The 21,686-nt window shown below is 39.1% G+C and overlaps 2 protein-coding genes across 17 annotated transcripts in view; one reads left to right on the top strand and one right to left on the bottom strand.

Annotated features, from left to right (window-relative positions):
* Positions 1–4,699: 4,699 nt before the first annotated feature.
* Positions 4,700–6,343, bottom strand: LOC146640802 (uncharacterized). Its single transcript, XM_085399889.1, has 5 exons — positions 6,145–6,343; positions 5,720–6,040; positions 5,412–5,526; positions 5,092–5,149; positions 4,700–4,807 (listed from the first exon to the last, which is right to left on the bottom strand). The coding sequence occupies exons 1-5, from the start codon at positions 6,212–6,214 to the stop codon at positions 4,700–4,702; spliced, it is 672 nt and encodes a 223-aa protein (XP_085256015.1). The 5' UTR covers positions 6,215–6,343.
* Positions 6,344–16,033: 9,690 nt separating this feature from the next.
* The window catches only part of LOC146640799 (protein NLRC3-like), a 50,309-nt gene continuing 44,656 nt past the window's right edge, over positions 16,034–21,686 (top strand). For 5 of the 16 annotated variants that reach the window (XM_085399840.1, XM_085399843.1, XM_085399847.1 and 2 more), the window contains exon 1: positions 16,035–16,091. The gene's annotated coding sequence lies outside the window, so the exon portion shown is untranslated. Of the gene's footprint in view, positions 16,092–21,686 lie in introns of all 16 variants that reach the window. The other 11 variants (XM_085399845.1, XM_085399846.1, XM_085399837.1 and 8 more) reach the window with 5 other exon arrangements.

The raw sequence follows: 21,686 nt of genomic DNA, 5'->3' as shown, positions 1-21,686 counted from the left end.
CTTTTTTTGTAAAGTAGTGGGTTTCTAAATGTGTAACAAATGTAAACAAATCTAATTGAAATAATTTGGTTGAAATGAGTGAGATCATTGCCTTGATTAACAAAGTAGTTGTTGAAACAACAAGATTTAATTCTGTTTTCCTAAACTTTTTAAATTGTGTAGAATGAATTAAAACAAATTTCACTCTACATACTTAAATAAATCACTTCAAATCAATGTAAGTATAGTATGTTGATCCAACGTAATCTGATTACATTAAACCACCAAATGCTAAATGTGTTGGTTTGACATGATCGAAAAGGGTTTATTGTACTTGGTTAAATTGTGTGCAAAAAGGGTGCCATGATTAAATTGTGTTCATCCAACAACAGATTTTTTTGAGTGTAGAATGAGTCATAATGCTAAAAGTGACTCTTTGGGTTTTGTGGTCTTCACATGTTTAGAAGAATGAACTTTGAGCTACAGAACTGTGCACTCAACAACGTGATGCTGGACACATGAGCCCACAACTTAATAAAGAGATCTGTGTGTGTGTGTGTGTGTGTGTGTGTGTGTGTGTGTGTGTGTGTGTGTGTGAAAATATGTAAGTTATGCAATAAAGTTCTGAAATAAATATCCATATTTCTGGATTTGACAATTACTCACATAAACTTCATGTATAGATACTGCAGATGTTTCTGAGCTTAAACCATTACACTGAAAAAGGAGATATGTCAGCATTATTGAAATATAAATTTAAATATATGCAAGTTAAAAATACTGAAGAACGGATGTTTTAGAACACCATTCAACAGAAATATGTGGAGCAATCAAGTAATATTTCACTTATTCCATTTAGTTTGACATTATCTCACTGTGAATAACTGAAAGCAAATATTTATACAGTCCCAATCAAAAATTTAAGACAACTTGAAAAATTGTAAAAAAAAAAAAAAAAAAAAAATCATATTGTGCATAGTTGGATCTTAACAAGGTTCCAAGTACAGCTTCAACATGCAACAAGAAGAAATGGGAGTGAGACAAAACTTTTTTATGAGCTGGTCAATTTATTGAAAACAGTGCTTAAACCGAAACAGGCGGTTTTACAGCTGCTCAAAAGTTTAGGACCACATGCCTTTACAAGGCCAAATCTGTGCAAAAATGTGGATTCATTGTCATTTACTGTCAGGTAGTCACACTGTCATTACGTTCTGATGCCAAAGGCAAAACAACTTTCCTTTCTTGAACGCGGTCGGGTTGTTGAACTGCATAAGCAGGGTCTCTCGCAGCACGCCATAGCTGCTGAGGTGGGATGCAGTAAGACAGTCATTTGGAATTTCTAAAATGAGGGTTATTGATCAAAAAAGTCAAGATCCAACTGGCTGTCTGTTAAGACACTGGATGATCCTCTATCCAAATTAAAAACTGACGCTGATTAAATGTTATATGTTTTCATACATTTATCAACATACAGAGAATGCAAGTGAGTTAACTTTGTTCAAATAAAGTTTTCAGTCAGTTAAAGTCAGACTGAAGCCAACTGAAGTCAGAAAAATGAAGACAAAGTGTCTTAAACCTGCTTTCTATCTGACGGCCACCAGATGGAGATAGCTGTGGGTACAAAAACACTTCCAGCCTTCTTGAAGTCTAAGGCAAACTTTTTCTGTCTTGACCTCTGGAAACATTTCCCTGGTGAGTTCACGGAGTCAGCCAATGACTGTGTGCTTTCACAGTCAGACACCAACAGCACCCCATCAAATACGATCAGTGTGATTGATGAAGACAAACCTTCATCTCTAACTTCAACAAAGGACTTCAGAAACCAGTAGATGATGTCATTGCAGCTACATCCAGCATTGATACTGTGTAAGTGACTGCACAGAGCTGTTGTTTTTCTTCTAGTTATTCATTATTAAGAAACATTTTAAACACAATGGGAAGCACAGCCTCACTCATCGCTCTGTTGCACTGATGGTGACAATCACGTCTGAAGTCTGGCCTTGAAAACCTCAAAATATTCTGAAAGTTACTGTAATAAAAACATGAAACTGATCCCACACAAGGATTCATATTGGCACAGTTTGTTCTATTTGTACTGGTTTAACAGTGTTTTGCAGAGCAAGTAAGGACACATCTGTGAACCTGTTTCAGGGTTAGAGTGTTAAGACTGAATAGTATCAGTTATTATAAAACATGTGATTATCAAGGCTGACAGCCTCTGTTCTTCTTGCTGAATAATCACAACAACAGACAATGTGTTTCATTTGTAGTGATGTCATGCTGAGGGTGATTTGAGGTGATAGTTTGGTAGAGATCATTTGTTGGATGCTGAAGGCTCGTGTAAGGGTCATCTATATGTCTTCATCCAGTAAGAAGATAAATGTAAAAAAAATAGAGCATAATTATATTAAGTGTAACTTAATTAACTTATTATGGGCAGCACGGTGGCACGGTGGTTAGCACTGTTGCAGCACAGCAAGAAGGTCCTGAGTTCAATTCCAACATCAGGCCGGGGTCTTTCTGTGTGGAGTTTGCATGTTCTCCCCGTGTTTGCGTGGGTTCCCTCCGGGTACTCCGGCTTCCTCCCACCGTCCAAAGACATGCAGCTTGTGGGGACAGGTTAATTGGATAATCCAAATTGTCACTAGGTGTGAATGTGAGTGTGAATGGTTGTCTGTCCCTGTGTGTTGGCCCTGCAACAGACTGGCGACCTGTCCAGGGTGTACCCCGCCTCTCGCCCTATGACAGCTGGGATAGGCTCCAGCGCCCCCCGCGACCCTGAAAAGGATAAGCAGAAGCGAATGGATGGATGTAACTTAATTATGCTGAAAACGTGTCCTAGCATCAGCTGTGAGTGCTCTAAGGTGTCATGTTTACTGAATCAAATCAACTCTCTGACTTCAATGAGCCACAAAACAGACATTTCTGTTGAACTTCTGGCATCTAACACTTAAAAAAATCTGAATAATAAACTTGAATTTGAATCATATGTATGGAAACATTGTGATAATAATTTTATCATATTTCTAACATGTTCTGCACACATCACACACTACGTTATCATATCTGAGGTATTCAAAGCACAGTTTACAGTTTCTACTGACATTAAACAGTTAAAACAGTCATTTATATGAAAAACAAAGTGAAATCAGGTGTAATCGCTTGTATAAGCCTGGACATCATGTTGTTTATTATTTAAACTGATGAACGAGGAAAAAGCAAGACAACAAATCAACCATGTAAACAGTTCAATGTCCTTTTAATAGAGTGGAAAGAAGTGACATTCCACAGTGACAGTTAGTTCCATCGGGAGCTGAACACTGACAGGTGTAGCTCCCACTGTCCTCTGATGTTAAATTGATCAGGTGGAGAAACTCATCAGCGTGAACCTGGAGTCACATTAATGAACAAAGCCCCGTCCATATTCATACAGCAGAAAACAATTTCCTCCTTCCATTCTCTGAGTTCTGATCTTACAAACGATCAGCGTGGTGATGTTCTGTCTTTCATATTTGAGTGACATCTGGTTGTTTCACAGTTGTTTTCACAGCAGTTTCTGAAACCAGTAACAATAATACAAACAGCCTGAATGATTTGAACCAGAGGCTCGAGTAGCATTAAAAAATAAATATTACATTATGAAAACATTACCTCCTCCTAAATCTTGTGAGCATGCAGCTGGTGGTAGAAGCAGAATAAAGTACAGCTTGAGTGCATCCATATTTGTTCAGGTGTCACAGTCACTGCTGCAGACAGTACAGACGATGTTGTACTGAGAGTTGTTAATAAACCTCAAAGAAAGAAGCTTCTATAAAGGAAGTGCATGCACACGACTGCTTCTGCTGTCATATTAAAACTATGTCAAAGTGAAGCACTAAGCAAACTCAAGGAGTTACATAAAACTCTTATATCTCTCACAGCGTTTCGTGCTGGTAGAAAGCTTCTGCAAAGGGAAGTATATGGATGATCACTTCTGCTTTAAGTTAAAGGCCCTCTGAAAGTAAAACACTGAGCAGAATCACACACAAAAACTAAACATACTCATTTTCATCTCAGTGGGCGTGTCACACACAAAACTGCCATGTTTGTTGACATTTACACACTCAAAATTGAATATATAGATAATCTCTTCACAGCTAAAACAGAATTAGATTCAGAAGCAGCACAGCAGAGTTTCTGTATGACCATACTGATCAGGAAGTAACTGTGGCTGTGAGGATGATGTAGAACTATTTATAGAAAAAAAGACTCGTACCCCTCAGTAACACCTCAAATTCTCCTATGTTTGGATGCCTTAAAGGTTAAAATAGTGAGTAAACAGATGAATACAGAAGAAAAACCAGGAAAAGTTTTTAACTGTTTTGTTTTAGTCTAGAAACAAACTCGTGTCTGGAATTAAGAGCTGACGATGGTGAAATGTTAGTTTTCATAAATTTTCAAATACACAAGGATTCATATTGACACAGTTACTTTGTATTTGCAAAAGGACACATCTGTGAACCTGTTTAGTTAGTTAGTTGTTATAAAACATGTATCCAGTATGAAAGAGACGTCTTGTCATAAAAATATTTATATCAGAGCAATATTACTCATGTATCATGTGCAGTTTTACATGTTTCAAAATGTTTCAATATTGTCAAAAATAAAAGCGTTTGACTATCAAGGCTGACAGCTTCTGTTCTCCTGGCTGAATAATCACAACAGCAGACACTTAATATTCTTAATTTGTAGTGATGTCGTGCTGAGCGTGATCTGAGGTGATAGTTTGGTAGAGATCATTTGTTGGATGCTGAAGGTTTGTGTAAGAATCATCTTGGACATCTTCATCCTGTCAGAAGATAAAATTAAAACTCATACAGCATAATTATATTAAGTCTGACTTAATTATGTTGCAAACATGTTACTGCTGAATAAAATCACTTTTTATTTTATTTGGACATTTTCATCCTGTAAGCTAAAATTAAAAGTCTGATAAAAAAAACTCAAGGTGACCAAAGGTATGTTGAATCAAAGTAACTTCACAAAAACAGCCTCAGCCAACATTTTGAAATAGAACTGGATATAAAACAAACTTTAAACCTGCTGCTTTGTCTTTACAAGGAAATTACTCACCAAAGAGCCGTGAGTCTCCTTCATTGACAGTCCAGATGTTTCTGACCTTGAACAGCCACTTTGGATAACAAATTATGTTAGCATTACTTTTTACTTTTTTATGATCAATATATCTGATAAATTATTAGCAGGATCCTAATTGACTTTAATTCACTTAAACATGAGAACAGCAGGGCAATACGTTACATCAAAATGACCTTCAGCTAAAGTGGATTAACCAAAATAAAAAGAGCAAAGAGAATCACATGTTTTAAAGTTATGAAGCGTGTTAAAAGGTAAATCATGAAACATGTGAAACAGCTCTGACAGTAGTTTCTCACCTGTCGCACAGTCGTACATGAATAAATCCAAAGATAACTAAACTCACAATGATGAACACGGTTACACAAATCAGTGTAAGAGGAAGTGTTTCTGTTCCAGACCTGCTGCTTAATTCTGTATGAGGAGAGAAGCAGTTGTTAGAAACATGGATGTAGTATTTGCATTACAACTGAACAAAGGTTAAGTGCGATGTATGACTATTGGCCTCAAAGTTAACAAATCCTGAAGGTCACCTTCTAAAATCAGTACAGACTTTATATTGCTAAATAATTAATGGTTAAAAGAAGAAGAACGTTGTTGTTTTTACCTTGTTTACCTTCCACAGTGACATTAAGATGGAGAATTTTTGTTTTTTCAGGAGCTGAACACTCACAGGTGTAGCTCCCACTGTCCTCTGATGTTAAATTGATCAGGTGGAGAAACACAGTCTGATTTTCCTTCATCAGCGTGAACCTGGAGTCACATTTGTTCTCAAAGCCTCGTCCATAATAATACAGCAGACTACAATTTTCGCCTCCACTTCTCTGAGTTCTGATCTTACAAACTATCAGTGTGATGATGTTCTGTGTTTCACTGGTGCATATTTGAGTGACATCTGGTTGCTTCCCAATTGTTTTCACAACAATCTCTGAAATCAGTACCAATAATAGAAACAGTATCAATGATTCAAACCAGAGGCTGGAGTAGCATTAAAAAAATAAATGTTCCATTATGAAAACAGTTTTACATTACCTCCTCCCAAATCTTGTGAGCATGCAGTCAGTGGTAGAAGCAGAATTAAGCACAGGTTTAGTGCATCCATGCTCGCCAATATGTCCGATTTGCAGTGTAAGTGCTGCTGATAGTGCAGAAGATGATCCGCTGAAGAAAGGAGGACAAACAATGTGCTTCATAAACCTCAAAGTATTGGCTCTCATGTGTCTTGCGTACGTCTTGTGCGAACACTTCTCAAAAGGAAGTGCACCTACAACACTGCTTCTGCTTCCGTATTAAGACACTCTAAAAGTGAAACACTGAGTGGTCTCATGTCCAAAAAAAGAAAACACAACAACTTTTAAAACAAAGTTGTTTTTTGCTTTTAGTCCAACATATAATTTCCTTTACAAAAGCAGGACTGAAGAGCAGAAAATCAATGAGGCTGATGACTGTTTTTATCAGTGATTCAAACCTACAACTCATTTAAATTAACACAAGCTATTGTACTATTTATATAATGCAGCACACATTCATGCTGCATATTTCATATTTATGTTAACTGACCTGCTTCCCATGTTTGTTTGGCTCCTGCCTGGAGTTGTGTTCATAAAGAAGCAGGTCACATAATGTTACACGGGTTACATTCCTCCTCTGCTCTTCTGTGGTGACGTTCAGATTATCAGTGGGATACTCGGTGTTTCATGTTCGACTGACATTTGCTGAACTAACAAGAGTGTCTGTGATAAGTCAGGAACTTTTAATATGAAATACAATGTAAATAAGCATTTTATTTTAGTTAATTGTTTGAAAATGAAGCACGTCTTTCCTTTTCCTAGAAAAACAGAAAATTCCTCAACTTTATAAATAAAAGCTGTTCCTGCTTTTCTCTTATTTAAGCTTTGCATGTTTGATTTGGCAGACTTTTTACTGCCAAACTGTCATATTGGTCCTTTTTCGACATGGCACCGAAGGGATTTCTGTCTCCTCCTGGAATCAAACCTATAATCTTTCACTTAGAAGAAATATGTGCAAACTACTGCACTAAAAATATGGACATTACCATCACAAGTAAAGCACACAGCGTCATATTGGTCAGAAGACTTGTGCCCTCTCAGACACCACATCCTGTGACTAAACCACAAATTCTCACTTTGTCCAAAGAATGAAGTGTGTGGATCTGCAAGATTTTTGTAGGGAAGCCTCGAAGTAAAACAGTGAGTAAGCACAGAAGAGAGGAGAGAAATGTAGTGTGTTTTAAAAGGTTATTAGTTAGTAAGCAACATTATGCACGGCCTTACAGGAAGAGCCCTCTGGAAAGACGTGTAGACACACAAAACAGTTTCATTCAAACTGTCAGTCCACATTTAAAGAGTTTGATGGTTTAAGACAAATTTTGTTTGAAAATGATGAGTAATCATGTCAATTTGAGACATGTAACAAAACTATGCAGGAAATTAGGCTTTAAAACCACATGAAGCCATGATCATGTGCAACAATGAGTTCCAGTCAGAATAGCAACATAATATGATGCACAATCTACACACCACCATCAAACTGCACAAAACTTTGTAAAATTCTATTGAATTTGAAAATTTCTAAAACCCATATGGAAGTTTCAAAGCCTTTTCACAGCGATGTTGTCCTGGGAGTTGTTTTCATAGGTTTTAGAATTCTGATTCATTTCCTGATTATGCAGGCAGAGAGTTTCTGTTCTGCTCGCTGAATCGGTCTTAGTGCCGTGTTGATGTTGAACTGACAGTTTTGTAGTGAATATATGTTAGCTGCTGAAGGATTGTGTAAAGGTTATCTCTCACAATAAAGAGTCACACTGCATAATTATGTTAATACATTTTTATATTATAATTATATTCCCAGCTGGATAAAAGCAGTCTTTGAATATTTTGATCTTCCTGTATCCACTGGTTTTTTTTTCTTTGCCATTTAAAAAAACAACAAAAACAAAACAAAAAAACTCAGCTAACACCCTGAAATAGAAATGGATATAAAAGATGGAAATAGATGTTTTCTTTTCTTTTTTTTGTAAGTAAGTTACTCTCAGAGTGCTGTCTCATGGACAGATAATCCAGATGTTTCTGACCTAGAACATCCACTTGGGATAACCTGTGACTTTTCATTGTGTACATAAATCCTAGAATAACTCCAGTTACTGATTCCAACCAGATAAATGGAAACATATTTCTGTTGAACCCCAAGCATCTAAAATATTTAAAAGATCTTTTTTCCCCTCAGAAAAATAAACTTGAATCTATACAGTATATAAGGAAACATTGTGATAATAGTTTAATCTCATATTACATCATCTGCAGTTAACACAAATCATAAATTACATCATACAGTTTACAGTTTCTATTGAAATTAAACTCTTAATGTAGCCACAAATATAACAATTACACACAGACAGATTTTAATGCACAAATAAGCTGAACCGATGTCCTCCTTAAACAGGTGCAGTTTCTTGTATAAGTGAGGATGTGCTGCCATTTAAACTACATATAAAGAAAAGGGAAGACATTATAGCATACAATACATGCATCATACAACCAAATAAACACTTAAATGTTCATTTAATAGAGCAGCAAATAACCTTTAATCATGTCATAGTGTCTTGTTCTTCTTTTGACTGCTCCCTTTAAGGTTTCACAGAGATGGATTATCTTGTCATAGCCTGCTGTATGCTTGCAGAGTGAGGACTCACATACGAGGATAAACTTTAACAGCAGATTTATTGCTGAAACCCCAGAACTCACAATACAAAACTTGGAGACCACGAAACACTAGGGACCAATATCACTCAAGGAGAGCACACAGATCCAGAGGAAAAGAAAAACTGAAGACTTAAATAAACACATGAGGTAAGAGTAGAGTGGAAACACCTGGGGAGCACAGCTGAACAAAATCTACTAATGAACCAAGGAGGGCAAAGCAGAAAATGACACACAAACACAACCACAGAGATGCAGACTAAAATACAACTAGACACATGAAAAGGGTGAAGAAACAGAGACATGACAGAGCCAGGGAATAGTGAGCGAGAGAGGGAGAGGCAGAATGTGACAGACAGAAAGAGAAACAAGTGCAACAACCACAAGTAGAAGCAGAGCAAAGCAGAGTTTCCACACCGTCATACTGGTGAGGAAGTCATTTGGCTGACAGTGTGCGCTAGAATGTTTTAAAAGCAGAAAGCCTTGCAACCGTCCTTGTAAGAAACCTGTTGTGGCTACTTCAACCAGAGAGAAAGATGTCACGTTTAAGATATTTGTACACACAGAAAGACAAAGAGAAAATTATCAGAATTGTGAGTCGAACTTAATCATTGTGTGTAAACGATTAGTATTTATTTGTTTGGGTGGAGGCATTTGTAAAATAGTTTTACGTGTGGTCAAATTACTTTGTATTTTTATGTGGATTGAAGCACACGGTTGTGAATCCTCAAAAGTTACACACAAATCATCGCACACATTTGTAAAGCTTAGTTTTGGTTGGTGGATAATATTGTACACATTTGCAACCCTTCTGAAGACAATTTCTCTCCATACATCTCCACCCAATCCACGCTACTTGCACTCTTTTATACATGTCTCTAACATGGAGACAGAGACACACAAACTTGACCAAGACAAGTGGAGAATAAACAGAGACATGACTGGGGTAAGAGATAAGACTGACTTTCACATGAGTCGCTGAGGACAAACACAAAAGGAACCATGAATCAGAAAAACAAATACAGAGACACTAAAAAGAAGTGAACTCAAGACTAAACCGCACAAAGCTTAAACTTAAATAATCTCTGGAAGCAAAGGAAAGAATCATGAGCCCACACCAAACTCAAAATGTTGGGTCAGAGACTCAGGACCTAGACATATCTGCTTCCATTATACTGGACATCCTCCTCTGTCACATCAACCCACTAGTGATGGGAATTCTGGCTCTTTTTAGAGAACCGGCTCTTTTGGCTCGGCTCACTAAGAAGAGCCGGCAATTTGGGCATCCAACCGGCTCTTCAGGTTGTTTTGTTGCTTTAATTTATTTATTTTCAACAACAATATAAAATTATGCACAAAATGAATTACTAATGTAAAAAAAAACAAAAAACAAACGTGTATATGTATATATACAAAGACATATGGTGGCCCCTAGAGACAAAAGCACGTACAAACTCCGAAGCACTGCATGAATAAACTGGGATGATTTTTTGGGAGTGTTTTCCTGCTTGGAATCACATACATATGATTCACTGCATGAATAAACTTTCTGAATCCTTTATCATCCGCAACTGAAAATAGTTGTGGATGATTACTATACCTTTCTAATCTGATGATGTTGTTTCTTGTTGTTGCCCCTGGCTCTCTCTCTCTCTCTCTCTCTCTCCCTCCTGCTCTGTTCCTGTGCTACTGCGAGTGTAACTACCTCCCTTGCCCCCTCTGCTCAGCACAAGCACAAGGCTCACATGCAGAGTGAAGCAAAAAAAAATGAGAGAGAGAGGGTGAGAGAAAGAAAAAATCACTACAACCCACCGCATGTCTTCCTTTACCCCATCCATGACGTTTTCCTTCTGTCTGGCAGGTGCGAGGGAAAGAGAGGTGAGGACCGGATGTTACTAAAAGAAGGCGTCTAGCCTGGATAGCAGCTGTGAGACGAGCTGATATCCAGTTCTCTACCAGCCACAGATATCTGTTGGTGTGGTCCAGACATTCTCATTCAGGCAAGTTCTAAATAAGTTCATATCACTCTTTATAGCCTGTTAGTTTTATTTTCAATGCGCTCTGAGGACATAGAAAATTAGAACAAACATCCTAATGAGTGATTTTGTAGATATACGTTCTATTTATAGAGTTTCTAATTGCTAATATTTTCATTATTGCAGGCAAACCAGCCTATGAAATGAATGAGACAAATCCTGACTGGGTTCCAACGCTACACATGGGGCACTACGAAATCCCTGCTTCAAACAAACCACCATGCCAATCAGATTACTTCTTCCATGTGAGGGTGAAGAGGTGACCCTTCTGGATAAGATGGTGAAGGTTTGCGTTTTGGTGAACATGTGCCCCAGTGTGGTAGTAAAACCAGGGGAAAATACTCTTGTTAAATAGTCTTAAAAGTGTTGTGCTGTATATGTAGCAATAGGTTTTCAAAAGAGACAGTAAATTACAGAATGCTAGTAGTGGGTGATATTATTTAAATGCTGTTGTGATTTTATGTGAACATTTTGTCATTTATAAACTATACATGACATTGATTCTACATTGTAACTGATGTGATGTTCTACAAAGGGGTTTTAATTTTTTTTTTTTTAAAAAGGCAAAAAATGTGTTTCTTTATTCAACTTTTGAACAGTGTTACTTAGTAAGTACATACACAGTAAATGCAAATTATTTACATGGCAATGCACTTCAGCCACAAATGTAGACCCCCTCTAAATAAAACATTATGGGTTATTCAGAACAGAACGATGCTTGGAGAAATATTGTCCCATCAGCTGATCCAACTCCTCCACAGTAGCAGGTGGAATTTTTCTTTTTTGAGGACGGCTTCTTTTACCTGTCACTACAGATGGTCTGTTTATGTTTGATTGAGAGCCTTTTTTTATTCAGCTGGAAAGGAGAAGTCTATCTTATGGCCAACCTCTGGCTGTATCTTGGTCATATTACCCAGCAAAACCCAGTATGCAGGTTCATCTGTAACAGTCCTTGTGCCACAGATCCTCACTGTTTAATTTAAACAGAAAAGCGGTGACATGGGTGCAGGTCTCCGCGTCTGATTACAGCTGCAGTGGGCAGCTTCAACATTCCCTGTGATGCTCACAATGACCCATGGCTGCAATGCTGGTTCATTCAGTCTTTGAGAGTGCAGTACCTGAAACATACAAAGACAAAGTTAATTTAAAGACAAGGACTTTAATGAGCCAAGGCTGACACACATGTGTTTTATCTACTTTCAAATCCATTTATCATAAATGTAACAAATAAAGTGTTTAGAAAGTAGAATAGAATAGAATAATCCTTTAATTGTCCCACACTTTGAAATTTGGTTGTATCAGCAGCAAAAACACACATACAAACAGAATAGGACACAGAACAGAAACACAATTTTTACATATTTACATGATGGACAATAGTTACCAAAGCAGAGTACTGTACAGTTATTAAAATTAGAGTACAGATAAGTGGCAAACACAGGCTGTACTTTGCAAACAGAGCAGGATACTGAAAGATGTTTAAATAGTTAAGAATATTTAGAATAATTAGAAAAGTGCAGATTGTGTATTTTACCTGTGCATTAAAAAGTATACATGTAACTTCCAATAAGTTAGTGTATATACAAACTGAGAAAAGTAATGTGCAAGTTATAACAGTAGAAGTTGTTGTTGTTGTTTAGTGTAATTTCTTTAACCATAAATAACTAAATCCTTCAGGACAATGTCACATCAGTGCACTGAACTCACAATGTTATCCCTCTAACAGCCTTCACATGTTCTCACGGTCATTTCCCCCTCATGAATGAATTTATGCTGCACTAATCTGAATGTTCGGGGGGGAAATCAAACGGATTTTACTCGCAGTACTCAAGCTGACTTACCTTTGTTTGAATGACGGCGTACTCACAACGTGGAGGCTCAAAAATAGCCAAATCTTGTACCCAATCCTTGGTGAATTGGATGTGAGCCTCCAGAGATTTATAATTGCAAAATTGGTTTGCTGTGTATGCGCTGACTCCACAGACAAGGTACGAGAATATATCATGATAAGTTAATAAGGTTTCTACTCCACAGCCGTATTTCACATTCCACATTTCCAGTGCACGCCATTTTTTGCAAGTACCGTCTCTTTGTATCCGGATGCAATCTGTCTCTATACAGTCCTTCTTTTTTTTTTTTTGAGCTGCTTTTAAGTATGGTTTGTAGCAATCTTCCTTCCAACACAGTGTGTTTGTTTTGATTCGTGGGCTGCCAATATGGTGCTGCGCTCCCACAATGCATTGCAGGTGGTGATGGTCCTCTTTATGGGCTTTTTTTGCCGGCTAAGGGGGGTGTATGCTGGTATGAGGAGCAGAGAAAGGTGGTCTGACTGGCCCAGGTGGGGGAAGGGTGTGGCTCTGTAAGCGTGCTTGATGTTGCAACACACATTGTTGGGTCTGCACTTCCACAGGCCCCGCTGGTTTAGACACTTATTCCCGTTAACGACAAGGAAGCAAGACAATCAGCGATCAATCGATTTTACTTGCGCAAGGGAGACCCGGTCGGTGTCTCAGAAAAGCACTCTGACTCCAACCGCAGAATGACCCCGACTTAGGCCTCCGCTTGCTGCCTTTTATTGAAAACCGTTACAGCACACACAAGCACCACCCATTGTAAAAAAAAAAACAACCTATGGTTCTAAAAGATAAGGTACTATGTGTGTATGTGAGTGCACGTGTAAGCACGTGTGTATGTATGTGCGAGAATGTGTGTGTGTATGCATGCGAGTGTGTGTGTTTGTGGGTGCGTTTGTGTGACCTCCTGCTCACCAAAAGGCAGGAAGCTTACTAAACAAGAAGTAATCTTCACATTGGACGTCCCTATAATAAAACACTACAGCCTCTGCCACCAGTCAACAGGCTGGGGAGGGCAATAGCAACAAAGGAATGTACTTGATCTTACATTTTCAACTAAGACTTACAAATTTAAGTAGCACAGTGACAACCTTTAACAATTTGACTCCAACACACATGATCCAGAGTGTTTTCCCGTCTTGTTTGGCATTTTACATGCTGGTAAAATTTTGGTGAAACAGTCTTGAGATTTGCCTTATTAAAGTCCCCTGCTATGATGTGGATACCATTAGGGTGGGCGCGCTGATGAGAAGCGATGGCATTTAGCAGCAGAGAGAGAGCTGTGTTTACATTAGCGGCCGGTGCTATATAGACTGCCATGATTATTACAGCACTTAGCTCTCTGGGCAAAAAAAAGGTCTGCACCTCACCGTCATGAACTCCAGGTCTGGAGAGCAGTGTCTGTCCACAACAGTGCTGTTGTTACACCAACCTTTGTGCATTTAGATGCAGAGTCCCCCTCCTCTGTTCTTCCCGGAGTCACTGTTCTTGACCCATCTGTGTAGCATGCGGCCTGTAGCTGCACTGTGGCATCCGGGATTTGTGTACATAGCCAAGTCTCGGTAATGATAAGCACCCAGCAGTGGAATGTTGCGTGTGCGATGGAGATGGTCATCTTTGTTTGGAAACCGATGTCCAATGTCTCCAGACGACAGTAACGTCCAGTTGTGCAGGTAGACGCATGTACAATGTACGATAAGCACAATAAACATACAAGAAGGCACAAATAGGGAGAGCTGCTGTAAGCCGCTGCGTCTGTGCGTGCCGCCATCTTGGTTCATAAAAGACTCTGTAAGCCTGAATAATTTAAGCCAGAGTGTAACTCCGAAATGACAACACAGGCACGGCTTCTTCAAGACGGGCGCTTCGCTGCATTTATTGAACGCCGTGAAAACTACAAACATAAAACACAAAGGCTTTAAGCGCTTCAGTCTATCAAAAGTAACACTTGTGCTTTAACAACAAAAATTACCTCATGGCCGCCTGCCACTTCGGAGGTCCTATAAGAATACCTTTACAGTCTTGTTCATTCTAAATTAAAACATTAAAATAATTAGAACACCATACATTACAAATATTCACAATATTACAATACAGTTATGGCAAATGACAAATACCTTGTACAGCTGGTAGACTAACCAGGCCTTTGCAGATAGCTCGCTGAACTCCTTAGCGTGATTATTAAACGTGGACTCACAGCCTATACTATCACGCCCAAACCTCGCGATAATAGTGGTGTAACAAAACTTGTTCTTTGTGACAAGATAAACACACCCTTACAATATTGACCACAGAAATGTACAAGCAAGAACATTTTAACTGCTGGAACCATCTATTAAACTTCTTTATACATAAGCCATTTCTGTGACACTTACACAGAGAGTGGAACAACATAATTTAAAAATACAGTTTACTTAATTCATCTTGAAAAGAAGAAGAAAGGAGATAATCCTCATCTTGTTAGTAACACCAAGCTCCTGGGGGTACAGAACACTTTGTCCAGATCACTGCAAACCAGAACTGCAGTAAAGAGAACATCCTCACCATCAGTGTTGGTCAAGTTACTTGAAAAAAGTAATCAGTAACTAATTACTGGAAGAAATTTGTTTAACATTTAAACCTTTTTAACATTTTAAACATTTTTCTGCATATTCCAGCATATAAAATAAAATAGCCTTTTGTGTTTACACTGAATCTTTCAAATAGATGCAAGTAAAACACAACAGAAAATGAATAAAATCAAAGACTCAGCGGTCCTGTTGCTCTATTTTCACCTGTTTAGCAGGAGTGGGGCAGGCGGATGTTTGCCCTGGTGCAGGTGTGTTGCAACGGTCATGTCGGTGGAAGGATCCTGGAGTTTCTCTGTGAATTTCACATTCCCGTGGCAGCGCACTCGGTGCTTGCTCAGAAGTTTGGGGGGGGTTTTGCTGTAAAAAGTGTTAGGATGCCTGGGTCGTTGACCCAGGGTTTTTGAGTTTATTATATTATTTATAATTTCTAGTCTTTGGGTTTTGTTAGAGTCATGTCTTATGGTTTGTCTCTGTGTAATCCTTAGTTGCTGTCTCCCCTGTCCGCTATATCCCCGTGTCCAGTCAGTGTCTGTGTCTGCCCTGGTCCCACGTCTCTGTTCCCTCTGTTGTAGTGCCTGCATTTGAGTCTATGTCTTTGTTTAGTCTGTGTTATGTGTTTCCTGTTTTACTTTGAAGGTCTAGTGTATGCTGGCATTAGGTATTTTCTGTTCTGCAGCAGTTTGCCCTCTAGTGGTTGTTTTTGTGTATTTTTTCTACTCTGTAAGATCTAGCCAGAGGCAGTTTCACCTCTGTTAATCTGCTGCCATCCATGCCTTCACAAGTTGATAAACGGCATCATCTGTGAGTAATATTGTTTGTTATCACTGAGACAACTTGTGTGCATTATTATTTGTTGTGAAGGCGTGATATAGTTTGTAGTTAGAATTTAATTTGAATGCATGTATAACCTAAGCTAGTAAGGTTAAGCTAGCTCATATGCCATGTGCTTTCTTTAACGTTTTGATCATGAGTGTGATTTCATTTGATGTTTTATTCGGGCACTCACTAAGCAGATAAATATTGTGCTCATATTTTTGAATATGTGTTTGTTATACTGTATATTGATGCAACATTTTTATTGATTTATTTCTGGTTTTGTCAACAGTTTCACACTTTTTCCTTATTAAATCATCCAACTCAACACATTGGCCTGTTCCTTGGATTTTGATTAGGAGAGTGTTTAGCTGTCTGTATAGCTGAGTCTACGTTCACGAGGACAACGCTTAGTGAGGACAGAACACAGTGTGTTCAGTTTACGCTTCCTTGTCTCGTCAGTTCTGATTTGCCCCAGCTGTATTTCCCTCCTGTTGTCCATTCCCTGATTGCTCCCTCTATGTATTTAAGCCCTGTGTTTCAGTTTGTCATTGTCGTGATCTACTCTTATCTAGCTGTGTGTTTTGTCTGCCCGTGTAAGTTATTTGGATTCTTACTTTTGTTCTGTTTGAGTTCAGCATTAAAGCTGTTTGAGTTTACGTTTGTCTCTGGAGTCTGCACTTTGGGTCCTTTTCCTGCCTGCACACAGCCGTCACATAACAAAAAGAAGTTTTCTTCCCACGCAGTGAACACCGGACGCTAATGTTTTTGTCACGTTTTACGGAATCAAACTCAAAGTGAGGTCAGTACTTCCGCTGCAGGGTCGTACTCTCTCCCCCACTCAATATATTATCCATTGTTGATCTGCACACAGCTGTTGCCACTAATGTCGCACTCGCTTACATCATTGTCATGAGACACTCTCGCAAACAAAATCACGGTTTAGTAACACAGTAACGCAGCGTGCTTACGGGAAAGTAAAAGTAATCTAATTACCTTTTGTGCAATAGTAATCCTTACTTTACTCGTTACTTGAAAAAAGTAATCGGATTACACATTACTGCCCATCTCTGCTCACCACTTTGTAATATTTCCACTGTTTTCCTCAGATCTAGGCAGTTTTGCTCCATTCTGTTTAAGAGATTTCTTACATTCCAAAGGGGTTTATAGTCTAGTTTGTGTGAAAAGCTGCGGCCTATGAAACTCATTCATTTTGAAGGTACTTATACATATTTGTGTCCAGAGGATTTCATCTGGATCCATGGAAAGGACTCGTTCACCGTTTGTGGTTGGGAGGGAGATTGAATTATCAATTTTTAATAATAACTTGTGCACTTTCGATAAAATTGTAGGGTTACAGAAATTTAAAAACTCTTTTACCCTTTGCTACAGTTTAATGCACTATTAGTATGTTATATTAATTATAAAAATCAACAGGGTAAACAGTTGAACAAATCAAACCTTTAGCTGACGTGCGTGTGTCGGTGTGTGCATGACTTCATCTGAAAAGGCTCTTATTTCCTTTTCTATAAATTGTAATGCATAATAACATGTCATCTCTCAAGCTGGTGTAGGCTTTTGCCTTCCTCTACCTTATCTCATTACAGCTCTAGCTCTGATATTCCTTTCGCAATTTTGAGTTAAATCCTTTCTGCCTCACTCTGCCCTTTGCTTGACGTTGAAAGCAGGAGTTAGTAAGCCCATCCACTGCAAAGGAAGCTGAATTAAAGTTCTTTTTTGGAAGTTACTTTTGAAGTTAAAATTTCTACCCATTAATGAATTCCAACTTAAAGTTAAAACTCAAGTTGAAGAAACAATTTGATTTTTTAGCAAAAGAATCAGAAAAGTCCAGTGTGTCGGCTCAAATTTATGTATAAAAGTATTATTTCAGTTTGAATTCCTCACCCCTGTTCAAAATGGTAAGACACTGAGAACTCACTTAAAAGGAAAGAGTTCACATTAAAACACTTTGTGATGCTGGTTGGTGTTTGAGACAAATAGGGTAGTAAAGTGTTTCCATAGTGTGTTTAAGGATGGAGTTGATTGCAGCTGTAGACACTAAAGCTGTTGTGCCAGAATGTCATACTAGAGGATCGTTCTTTAGATACAAGGAGCGAGCGAGCCAGAAACCCAGGACACAAAGATGAAGCAGGGCTGATCAGAAACAGTTTATTCCCCGAGATGCACAGCAGGGATAAAACAAACCAAATACTAAGAAAAGAGAAGTATACAATAAAAAGTTCTCAACATGATAAAGTTCCACCAAGACTAGAAAAAGTTATTCTAAAACTTGTAAAAATACAATTTTCTGCATGCACTAAAATCCCACCCAGTCCCACGATGTAACTATCCCCCAACCCAGGATGAATGTTTGTTATGGGTTTACAAGCAGTCCAGAAATTCCTTCTCCAGAGCGGGGTTCATGCCAGCCTCGTCCCAGGCAGACGAGGAGGAGCACCTATCCCCCTCTCGTTCCTTCACTGGGCCCATCACATCCCAGCCCAGCTTTCATTCTGCACTAGAGTCCGTCGCTCGATGCCATCGCGGATCCCGTTGCATCATCACCGTGTAAATAAACAGATAGGGGCCATAACCACCGTCCCAGAAGCCGCCCTGGCTTACAGCCATGGTGACCCTCTCCCAACACGGCTTCACCCCGTGAACAACAGAGGAGACACTACTCACAAATCCAGGCAGAGGTGCCCTGCTCTCAATCACACGCGCTGTCTCCTACTGACTGGGTCGGCACGTCACGCTGACCGGTCTGTCTCTAGATGAGCCGTTGCTCCCCCACGATCAGGCAGCGGGTCCCTCTTTTGCACCTGGCCTTCATGCATTTCTCTTCATATATGGAGCCTCGCTCCCTCCAGTGCTCCGCTAGCTTCCTTTTAATAGGTCCTTTAAACAGCTGCTAGGCCACCTCTGGACACACCCACGCCTCAGGAGGTGATCACTATAATTTAATTTGTCCCATGCTCACCTAATCCACAGTGGATTAAAACAATGTCAAACAACACACTAAAAACATGCAATACAAACAGAATAAAATCATGCCAATAAAAACTGCACTCACAAGTAAACAATAAAAATCAGAATAAAACCAATATAAAAGATAAATACAAATTTCCACTGTGTGACACAGAGACTCACATAATGTGCCGAAGAGGAAGAAATGAGAGAGGAAAAAACGATGTTCATATTGAAACTGAAAGATTTCTTAAGGCTATTGCAGGACATACGAGAGAAAACATGAGAGAAAATAAAAGGTCATGAAAGGAAAAAAACAAAAATATTTTTAAGGCTTCATTCTGTCTTAAACTTTGAAACTCAACCTTGTTTAACTTTGTCACTGAGTCCTGCCCCTCGAGTTGACATTCTTGGTGTACTTTGACAGACAGCGACACTGAGGTGGCACATATATATGCCACCAATATATGCACACATATATCTAGGCAGATATATGTGTGCATATTTCAACGTCTGATGCAGAAAGTATTGTTTGGAGTGAGAAACTGTGAGGCATACTTGGATGACATTGTCATTTATTCTCCAACATGGTCAGAACATCTGGAAACGCTCTCTGGGGTGTTCAGACGTTTTTGTGAATCTTCCCTCACATTAAACCTCTCTAAGTGTGAGTTTGGCAAAGCCACCATTACTTATTTAGGGAAACAGGTCGGACAGGGGCAGGTGCGCCCTGTTGCTGCGAAAGTACAGGCCATTGTTGATTTTCCTGTCCCGCAGACAAAAAGAGCTCTGCGTCGTTTTTTGGGAATGGCCGGTTTTTATCGAGGTTTTTGCAGAAATTTTTCTGATGTGGTTAGTCCCCTAACTGATCTTGTTAGCCCCTTAAAGCCTTTTATTTGGTCTCCAGCATGTCAGGTGGCACTTGAATCTGCCAAAGCATTGTTGTGCAGTGCACCAGTGCTAGCTGCGCCGAATTTTGAGCGCCCTTTTAAACTAGAGGTTCATGCCAGCTCGTGTGGCGCAGGCGCTGTTCTGTTGCAGGAAGATGGTCACGGCGTGGATCATCCCGTCTGCTACTTTTCAAAAAAGTTTAACAGACACCAGACCCATTATAGCACCATTGAGAAAGAGGCTTTTGCCTTACTCCTTGCGTTACAACATTTTGAGGTCTATGTTGGGTCAAGTGTGCTGCCTGTGCAGGTGTTTACCGATCACAACCCACTGGTGTTTCTTTCCCAAATGCGCAACTCCAATCAAAGACTTATGCGCTGGTCCTTGTTATTGCAAGATTTTAACTTGGAGATCAGTTACAAGAAAGGGAAAGATAACGTGTTGGCTGATACCCTGTCTAGAGCACTTTCTCCTTGAATTAAACATTTTGGGGGTAATGTTGATTCTTGGGAAAGGGGGTGTTACGACTGTGACCGTAATCATGTGTGTGAATTTGAGTGTCCAGGTGCTCCTCCGGGGTTGGTGCACCCAGGGTGGATGGCTCACACCGATTGGCTGAGGACTGGGAGGCAGCGGATAAGAAGAGACCACCAGGGACTGTCAAGGGATTCATCCTCGGCCCAACCCAACCGGCAGACCATTCACTGTGTCAAAATATTATGTTAATGTAAGAGCATGTAGGGGTGGACCGCCTTTTTGTTTGATCAGTTTTCTCCTGTTTTTGTTAGGCAGGGAGGAAAGTGATTGTCGTGTTTATTTCCTGAGATAGGTTACTTTTTATTTGTTGTTTTGGCCTTGGGTTCACCCTGAAGTTATGGTATGCTCCCTTCCTTTGTTTAACTGCACTTATTGTAAATAAATCACTGTCACAAAATATTAAGCGTGTGACGTGCTGCTTGGGGTTGGACGGGGATGGATCACTTTATGTTGTGGTCTGGCCGCGCCTAGACGGGCCATAACAATATATTAATCACATATATATTTAAATTTAATATCACTGGAATAAAATGCTTAGCATTCATCTTTAAAACACAGGGATAGGTTGCTTTTTTAAGTAATTATGATTATAAACATGTATTATAATAAAGCAGAAGCAGGACAAAGAGAAGATGTCTTGGTGTATGCTCAATTATCCAGGTAAGGAAATCCTCACCTTTCTCCTACTGAAACCAAGATAACAGAATAAAGTTTTTAGGACAAAGAGCAGAGTTTCCACACAGTCATATGGGTGAGGAAGTAACTGCGGCTGGCAGTGTGTGGTAGAGCATTTTGAAAGCAGAAATGCTTAAACTTAAATATCTGTAATAGAAATGCACGTGTAAGCTGTTGTTTCTTGTTAGTCTCAAAGTCAAACAGCACAAACTCTTAAATACAAAAGAAAAACATTTTAAATTTTGATGTAATTTTTCATTCATCACCAACACTTTTTAAGCCACGACTAAGACATCCAGACTGATGTCTCTGTGTATCTGGATGGTGATTACAATTATTGTTAGAATCTGAAAAGTCTGAAGTAATGACACATCACAATCAAGAACATCTGTTAGTGACTAAACACAATGACAGTAAAAGCAATGTGCATTAAAAATGCTACAGGAGGAGTCATATTTGACACAGTTTATTGCATTTGTATTCTGTTAACACGCTTATGCAGAGTATACACGT

This window comes from Rhamphochromis longiceps, unplaced genomic scaffold (genome assembly GCF_057381845.1).
Source record: "Rhamphochromis longiceps isolate RC_006_pf unplaced genomic scaffold, R_longiceps_female_GT1.1 unmapped_scaffold_1, whole genome shotgun sequence".
In the NCBI taxonomy this organism is placed as follows: Eukaryota; Metazoa; Chordata; class Actinopteri; order Cichliformes; family Cichlidae; genus Rhamphochromis; species Rhamphochromis longiceps.
The sequence above is the reverse complement of the archived record's forward strand: the minus strand, read 5'-3'. Positions and strand labels throughout refer to the sequence as shown.